General features: G+C 33.4%; 1 protein-coding gene across 1 annotated transcript in view; it reads left to right on the forward strand.

Annotated features, from left to right (window-relative positions):
* The window catches only part of LOC150088855 (CUE domain-containing protein 1-like), a 53,327-nt gene extending 48,834 nt beyond the window's left edge, over positions 1 to 4,493 (forward strand). Inside the window, exon 6 of the mRNA XM_090370344.1 lies at positions 4,408 to 4,493. Coding sequence (XP_090226470.1) covers positions 4,408 to 4,493 — 86 coding nt within the window. The remainder of the gene's footprint in view (positions 1 to 4,407) is intronic.
* Positions 4,494 to 9,432: the final 4,939 nt, after the last annotated feature.

The raw sequence follows: 9,432 nt of genomic DNA on the forward strand, positions 1-9,432 counted from the left end.
CAAAGTTTCCGGCATCCCCCTCCCCCCATACTTGTCCTTCAACCCATGCACGGTACTAAGTACTATAGGTTTTGATACCCTTCGTGTTTGGGGTTTTCATAAAAAAAAAAAAAAAAAAAAAAAATCTTATATTTGGTGTTTATAATTGTTTTTATGTGTGTAATGTAGAAGTCCCTAAGAGTCCCTACATTGAAATATTCATTTATGTAATAATTATTGCTTACAGATGAATAATTTCTAAGGTTAGAGAGAAAAAGAGATTGATCATAACTGTTAGTAAATAAACACATTGTTTTGGCTTGTAACTGCTGCTACATGCCATCATTGCAATATAAGGTTCAAGTTCTAAGAGCAGAGAAAATGTCATAAAAATAGACTGTACTTATCTTTGGTCATGCCTTTTCTGAATTCTGATATTGTAACCTTGTCATATTGTATTTTAAGCAAAAATTTAATATTAAACTATTTTTTCTTTGATGCATCAAAACAAATTGGCTGCTGTAATTGTAAAACAGAAGGCAGTTTACACATGACATGTGACACAATATCCTTCAATTATATGGTTGTTTAAGGTGCTTAATAGCTGGTTGCCTAGTTATTTGTTATGGGTACAGAGTGCTAAAGAGGGAAGGTTTAGTAAATAAACCAATAAGAATTTTCAGTAAAGAATTAATCTTAATTACTCACAGCAGAATAAGAAAAGATGCAAAACTTATATCATAATAATTTTTTTACAGGATCACATAGTTGTGCTGGATTTATCTGGTTTTATTTGTGAAATGTTTTCTTTATAAAGAAGGTATGATCAATGAATCTGTAAACTTTCTGCCAATCTCAAAAGCTATATTTTGGATGTTTGAAGGAAGAACAATATTTTACATACTAGCTAATTCTAGTAAAGAAACCCTGACATACACACTGACACTTTCCAAAAGTTAATTTTTGCTACTGTTGAAGAAGATAGAGGCAAGGTACTTGGTTTCTATAAGCAAAGAAGAAGAATACTACAGTGTATATATATAAAAAAAAAAAAGGTATGAAAGAATATATATTAAACCAAACATGAATTTGGCCTAACCGCTTTTCTGTTACGTTGAATACCTTACAGGTGTAGGCATGTCTGAGAGGATTAAATTTTTTAGCCAAAACTTACCTTGCCACTAACTAAATGTTGATCACTTATTACCATAAACAATTAACATTTAGCCACCTGGTAGTATCTGCTTAAAACCAATAGCCTTTCAATAACTTTCTATCATAAACATTCAGCTGAGTGATTCTTTTCAGACATTCCTAATGCATTGGCAGTGTTGCATAACTTGTTGGCTCATTGAGCAAGAAATAAACTCACTTTCCTTCCTGCTTTCTTATAAACTAATTGATGGATAGGCTGTGATTCCCTGTGGAGTTAGGCCATGTTATTCATACAGTAAATGAAATCCTTGCCATTTTTTGGGTATGCGTTGATGTGTACATTTCATATTAGGAAAATAGATACAGAATAAGTGTGGCTTAAGTTTTTTTTTGGAAATCAGAGTATATGTGCTTATAGTATTCTTCAATATATTTTGAATATTCAAATATATTGAGGAATACTACATGAGTTAGCATACCTTGGTATGGAATTGAGTACCTGAGGATATATAGCATATATACCTATCTGTAGATTGCTATATACCTAAAGATATATAGCATCCTATTTGTTAATCCAACCCTAAACATGAAAAATTTACAAACTATTATAAACTAGAATTAGTCTTATACATGGTATGTCCAGAAGTTCCAGGACTGATATATATTTTTTTTAAATGATCAATAGTAACTCAGAATTTCTTTTGTGTGTGTATGTATGAAGCAGACTCAGTTCCCTACCCCATGAAAATTCGTACATGCTCATTCTGTTAGGGTGCATGCAGTTTGTTTTCCCGTTGTATTCATGCCTGCTTTTTTTTTTTTTTTTTTCATTATTACTCTGATTACATTAGAAGCACATTTACATTTGAAGAAAATGAATAATCAGAAAGCCCCGTGTGAAGATGAAGTTACTGTAGAGTTGTCAAAATTAGAAGGTTTTACATAGACACTGGCAAGACTCTCACAAAATACATTAGGCACATGACACAGACACTGGCAAGACTCTCACAAAATACATTAGGAAAGGCATGACGCCTAAAGAGTGAAATAATGCAATCATAATTTTGCTGCATAAGAAAGGAGATAAATCAGAAATTGGAAACCATAGATTGGCTTGTTGTCCCACATCTACAAGTTGTTCACAAGGGTCATTACTAACAGATTAGAAAGAATACTTGATGAGAATCAACCAAAAGAGCAAGCTGGCTTTAGGACAGGATTCTCAACTATGGATTACCTTCATGAAATAGTGCAATTAATGGAGAAAACAAATGAATATAAAACACCATTATGCCTGGAATTTGTGGATTATGAAAAGGCATTTGACTCCATACAGCATAAGGCAATGTTTTGGGCACATACATCCCATACATTATGATTTTGAAGAAAATATATGAGAACACTACCACCTGTATTAGACTAGACAAAGACAGTAGCAAATTTAAAATTGGAAAAGGAGTTCGACAAGGAGAACACAATATCTCCGAAGTTGTTTACTGTTGCTCTTGAGGAAGCTTTCAGATTAGACTGGTTGCAGAAAGGAGCCAATGTGAACGGGGAGTATCTAAACCATTTACGATTTGCAGATGACACTGTGATCATAAGCCATGATCCCAAAGAATTAGAGGAAAATCTTAATCAGTTATGCAGAGTATTGATGAATATGGCTAAAACAAAAGTAATAATGAACAAGTATACCACAGAAAGGGATGTAATCATTGAAGGAGCAGTAATTGAAAAGGTTGATTTATATACTTATCTGGGATAAGCCATTAGCTGTAATAATGATAAATGGCTGAAAGTCAAGAGAAGGATAAATTTTGGATGGATAGCATTCAGGAAATATAGTTCCATACTGAGGAACAATATCTCAATTTGTCTGAAATGTAAAATAATGAACCAATGTATACTCCCCACCATGACTTATGGAAGTGAAACTTGGGCACTCACCAAAAGAAGGGGAGAGAAGCTGAAAACTACACAGCAAAGAATGGAACGAATTATATTATATTCAAAATATCCTCCTGGATTAGGGAGCAAACTCAAGTAAAGGACATTCTTATCAAAAATAAAGAACTGAAATGGACTTGGACAAGACACATAGCTCGAAGACACGATGACAAATGGACTAAGAAAATAACAGAATGGTACCCAAGAGGAGCTAAAAGAAAACCTGGAAGACAGCAACAGATAGACAGATGAAATTCACTAGATCGTAGGTAGTAAATGGATGGCCATTGCACAAAACAGAAGAAACTGGAAAGTTGCTGGAGAGGCCTTCATCCTGCAGTGGATTCAAAACAGCTGATGATAATTAGAAGCATTAGCTGTCATCTCCAACAATAATGGTGTTGTTAGTAAGTGCAGTTTGCAGAAAGTTGGTACGTTGCAGACAGTTTTATTTTTTCTTGCAACCTTGCACACAATTTTTTTTCTAAATTCTCAATCAGAATTCAGCAACAGATTTTTTTGTTTATATTCAACTTTTCTGCTAATATCAGAACTGTTAGGGTGTGATCATGCTGTAGAAATTCCTGAACCCTTGCAGTGTGTTTTCATCCAACTATACAATAAGAGTGATCCAATTTAGGATCATCTTCAATACCCTGACCCACTCCTCCTCCTTGAAAATATCGGTACCCCTTAAAAGTATGAGAATGTAATAAAGATTCATTAATGCAAGTTTATTGCAACATATTATGTGTCTTTGTGGTACTTTTGGCCAGTTTTCAGTAAAATTTAATGTTCGCTCATTCTTTGTGCATCTCCACACAACACCAACCAAAACAAGACAGTGTGAAGATGTCAATGGGAAAACATATTGTGAATGCCTTGGCAGGAATGAACATGTAAGAATGTTTGTATGTGGAAATAAGGAAATATCTGCTTTAAAAAAAGTGTGTGTGTGTGTGTGTGTGTGTGTGTGTAAAAAAAAAAAATATACATATATATATTTTTTTTTTTTTTTTTGGGTATACCTTGTTGATTGTTAAGTGATGTTTTTCAGAGAGAGAGAGAGAGAGAGAGAGAGAGAGAGAGAGAGAGAGAGAGAGAGAGAGAGAGAGAGAGAGAGCGCGCTCAGATTTTCAGTGGAAAAAACTGCATTATAATAGTAATTTATTTGCTTAATATATTAGAGCAAGAAGTGCTTGCATATTTTTATAGCTTATTTAATGCACACAGTCAGTTACAGTGCAAATATGTAAATGAAGTTGAACTGCAGAAGTTTTTATACCCCAGAAATTTTTGCACTGTGTATTTTTATATTTTCAGTGTCCCGAAAGAAATTTGCCCAGCTTGCAAGATTGTTTTCAAGGAGAAAACGTCGACCCTTCAGACCAATGTATCCTTTATGTTGACAGTAGCTTGAAAAGTAGTGAATTACAATTGTTTTCATTAGACTTGACTATTCAAGTCTAATGTCAACAATTGTAATTTTCAGGGAATTCATGTGAAGGGAGGTTGTTTTCTAGAAAATGGAAGTTGAAGGAATGAGTATCGTTATTGCAATCAGAGAAAGAAGAAATGTTGGTTCTATGAGTTTGAAGTTGGACAGTAAAAGTGCCCATGGGAATATCTATAGAAAAGGCATGTAGCAGAAACAGAATGTCTATGAGATAAAGAGTGGAGAGACTTTGTTAGAGGTGAGTTATTAATTAACCTAACTGCCTTCTTTTGAATGGAGTCTAAAAGACTGAGAGAGGTTTTGGGGGGCACTGCCCCAGATGCAAGAACAATATTCAATGGTAGGGTGGATTTCAGATTTGTACAGAGTGAGCAGCATATTTGTGATGTGCTTATGCCAAGAGAGATTAGAAGTCAGGGTAATCCATAATAGAGATATGTGATCTTGTCTAGAAATCTGAGTGTTTATTATGTATAATTTTATATACCTACTAAAGAGAGAATATTCATACCTAAGGATGATGTTTAATATTTGTAATCCTTGCAAAAATTGGTGACATTTCTTTCTTCTAGTGTTTTTGCTTGTTAAGTGAACTTTAACTTAGCATTAACTGCTTAATTAAAACTGTGTAAAGCTGGTCATACAAAACTTGCATGAGCTAGTGACCAGTCCAACTTTACTTTAAGATCAGCTGAAAAATGTGTGTTTGATTACAATTGTGAAATTTTACTTTGGTTGTGTGGAATTAAATTTGTTTGTGTTCATAAAGAAGTCTGAATTTACAGAAGAGAAGGTGATAGAAAGAAAGGAAAAGATTACTTGCAACTATACATTAAAATAAAGCACAAAAAAAAAAAAAAAAAAAAAATATATATATATGTTATGTACAAAGTGATTAATTGGGCATTATTCATACTGCCCAGGCACTATATATAAGGACTGGAGATATTGGGCAGAGTGATAATAACGTGTTAATTTATTACTTTGACCGGGCATTATAGATAGTTTCATGATCTCCGGGCGATGTGTGTGGTCCTGTGTAGTAAAAGTGAGATGTCCATTTAAATGTATGTGTGTCAGTCAGTACGAACTCATAATCAGTGTGCGTTTTTGCTCTTGATTTTTTGTTTTTTCATGAAATAATATTTAAATATTTGACGAATACCCTCAAAATTTTAAAGATATGGAGCATTCTGCAAGTGATACGAAAAACCAATTCAATAACCGATTATATGGGTCGTTAGTGAATAAAAACAGTTTTTTGTAAATAATTTGTCTTTGGTTTTCTCTATTCCCATGGTGGGAAGGAGCAGCAGTGCGTAGCACACACTTCTTGATTAGACCGGGGTTCGAGCCCGTCACCACCAAATACGGAGGATGCGGAAAGGTCAAGGGAATGACCACCGCATATTCCCAGAGCAATATGGCCTTAGTTGCTAATGCTCCTAAAAACCAAATAACAAACATAACAATTTCTATTCCCGCTCTTTAAAACTGCTTCTGTCTCTATTGGTCCGTTGACTATTAAAGAATGCGAGACTGTTAGCTATTAAATAATCATGCCATTCAATCAGATGGTGTGTGGTCCTGTGTAGTAAAAGTGAGATGGCCGTTTAAATGCACGTGTCGGCCAGTACGAACTCATAATTAGTGTTTGTTTTTGCTCTTTATTTTGTTTTGTCATGAAATAATATTTTCACGAATACCCTCAAAATTTTAAAGATGCAGAGCTTTCTGCAAGTGATACGAAAAACCGATTCAATAACCGATTATACTAGGTGTTAGCGAATAAACACTATAACACCCAAATTCTTACCAAAGCCGAATACTTTAATCTCGTCAAAAAAGTTAAGAGACAAAAATTAAAAAATCATCAAAGTCACCTGAAGAACACCAACATTTGCGTAGATATGACGTTGTCTCTATAGGAGACTTGGAAAAGTTGATTATTCCAGTGAAGGAAGGTAATTGTTCTATTAAATATTATGTGCATATAGATGAGACATTTCAAATACTTCACAAAACTCATATTTCGATCGTTCGTGGTGGTAGAAATTGCATGAAAAAGAATTAAATAAAAAGTATAAAAACATAACGTAGGAAATGATTGTGATTTACCTAACTTTATGTGAAATTTGTCAAAAGAAACAGAAGGTTTCCAAAAAGGGTTTAGTAGAAAGGCCAATTATCTGCAATGAAATGAATTCCAGTTGTCAAGTTGACCTGATAGACATGCAAAGTCAAGGAGATGGAGAATATAAATTTATTCTCATTTATCAAGATCTAACAAAATTTGTACAGCTTTGTCCTTTAAAAACAAAAAGGGCCGAAAAAGTAGCATATGTTCTCTTAGACATATTCACGATTTTTGGAGTGCCAAATATTTTACACAGTGATTAATGGTAGGGAATTTTGCAACAAAATTATTAAGGAAATGTGCAGTATGTGGGACGAACTTAAAATGGTTCATGGAAAACCTTAGACATTCACAGAGTCAAGGTTTGGTAGAAAGGGCAAATCAAGATATCGAGAACATCCTCAGTTCTTAGCTAGAGACTAACAATACCACCAAATGGTCAGAAGGCTTAAAGTTTGTGCAAATCATGAAAAATAGACCTCATCATACTGGTATTATGGAAATTTCACTGAGAGAATGCTCAAGAATGTCATTGGTTTCAGGAGGGCAAGGTTACAATAAATGTAACCGCAAAGGCGGCTGTAATCCTGATAGATGTAAATGTTGGAAAGATAAAAAAAATATGTAATTCCAAATGCCATCAAAGTCTCAATTATTCGAACAAATAGGAAAAATGATATGACAAATTTCTCGGTTCATTAAAAATAAAAATTAGCTTTATTTGTTTTTAATTCATTTTGCTTTTGATTTTTTGTTTGTAACTAAAGCTGTTTTGTTCAATGCTGTTATGTATTATTTTTGTGTTCATTTTAAGAAGGCTTGTTAATTTAATGTTAGGATAATGTTTTATTTATATACAATTTTCTAAAACAAATTCTATATAAAATTAAAAAAAAATACTGGATTAGAAGGTGTTGTTTTTTTTGTTTGAATATTCAAAATATCATACTTGAATTTTTCAGATGATTTTTCAGAACAAATAGCTGTTTAATATGTTAAGAGTTTATAGTTTGTTTCATTGTTAATTAGCGCACATAATCTTTACTGAAGGCAACAAACCTTCAGACCAACATAGTTAGTTAAAATCGTTGAAAAATATTTTGTAACTTTATAGGATATCACATTGCCCGGAGATCAGGAAACATTATTTATAGTGTCTGGTCAAAGTGTAATAAATTAATGCATTATTTATCACTCTGCCCAATATCTCCAGTCCTTATATATAGTGCCCGGGCAGTATGAATAATGCCCAATTAATCACTTGGTCCATAACATATATACTTGGTCCATAACATATATATATATATATATATATATATATATATATATGACTTTGATGGCATTTGACGAGATTAAAGTATTCGGATTTGGTAAGAATTTGGGTGTTATAGTGTTTATTCACTAACGACTCATATAATCGGTTATTGAATCAGTTTTTTGTATCACTTGCAGAAAGCTCTGCATCTTTAAAATTTTGACGGTATTCGTGAAAAATTTAAATATTATTTCACAAAACAAAATCAAGAGCAAAAATGCACACTAATTATGAGTTCATACTGATCGACACATGCATTTAAACGGACATCTCACTTCTACTACACAGGACCACACACCATCTGATTGAGTGGTGTGATTATTTAATAGCTAATGGTCTTGCATTCTTTAATAGTCAACGGACCAATAGGGACAGAAGCGGTTTTAAAGAGCGGGAATAGAGAAAACCAAAGACAAATTGTTTACAAAAAACTGTTTATTTGCTAACGACTCGTATAATCAGTTATTAAATCGTTTTTTTGTATCACTAACAGAATGCTCCATATCTTTAAAATTTTGAAGGTATTCATTAAATATTTAAATATTATTTTATGAAAAAACAAAAAAAATCAAGAGCAAAAATGCACACTAATTATGAGTTCGTACTGACTGACACATGTATTTAAATTGACATCTATTACACAGGACTACACATATTGCCCAGAGATCATGAAACATTATTTATAATGCCTGGTCAAAGTAATAAATGAACACATTATTTATCACTCTGCCCGGCGCCTCCGTAGCCAGGTGGGCAGGAGCAGCAGTGCGTAGCACACGCTTCTGGATTAGACCGGGTTTCGAGCCCGTCACCACCAAATACGGAGGATGCGGAAAGGTCAGGGAATGACCACCGCATATCCCGGAGCAATATGGCCTTAGTTGCTAATGCTCTTAAAAACCAAATAACAAACAACAACAACAAACATCACTCTGCCCAATATCTCCAGTCCTTATATATAGTATCTGGGCAGTATAATAATGCCCAATTAATCACTTCGGTCATAACACACACACACACACACACACACACACACATATATATATATATATATATTAGTAAATTAATAAGAGGAGTTTACCTCAATATAGTATGTGGAACACTTCCGTATGATACCCTCCAGAAATTAAAACAGAAAAAACGAAAAAATCGACAACTTACCGGTCCATTAAAGTAAAATATAAATAATTAAAGTAAAATATAAATAATCAATTTAACACAATTCAAAATCAATTCAAAACAATTAAAATTCAAATTAAGGCAATTAAAAGAATAACGAAAATATTCAAAACGATCTTCCTTCCTGAAGCTGACAATGCTTTTCGACCGACTGTCGTGATCACAGGAATGAAAATCACCGAATCAGGCTAAATCAGGCAAATTCCAAGTTGAAGGAATTGAAGTCCAGAACATACAATATTCCTGCACTTTTTGGTCAGG

Source organism: Mastigoproctus giganteus, chromosome 3 (assembly GCF_048544385.1).
Source record: "Mastigoproctus giganteus isolate SK-2022 chromosome 3, ASM4854438v1, whole genome shotgun sequence".
Lineage (NCBI taxonomy): Eukaryota > Metazoa > Arthropoda > Arachnida > Uropygi > Thelyphonidae > Mastigoproctus > Mastigoproctus giganteus.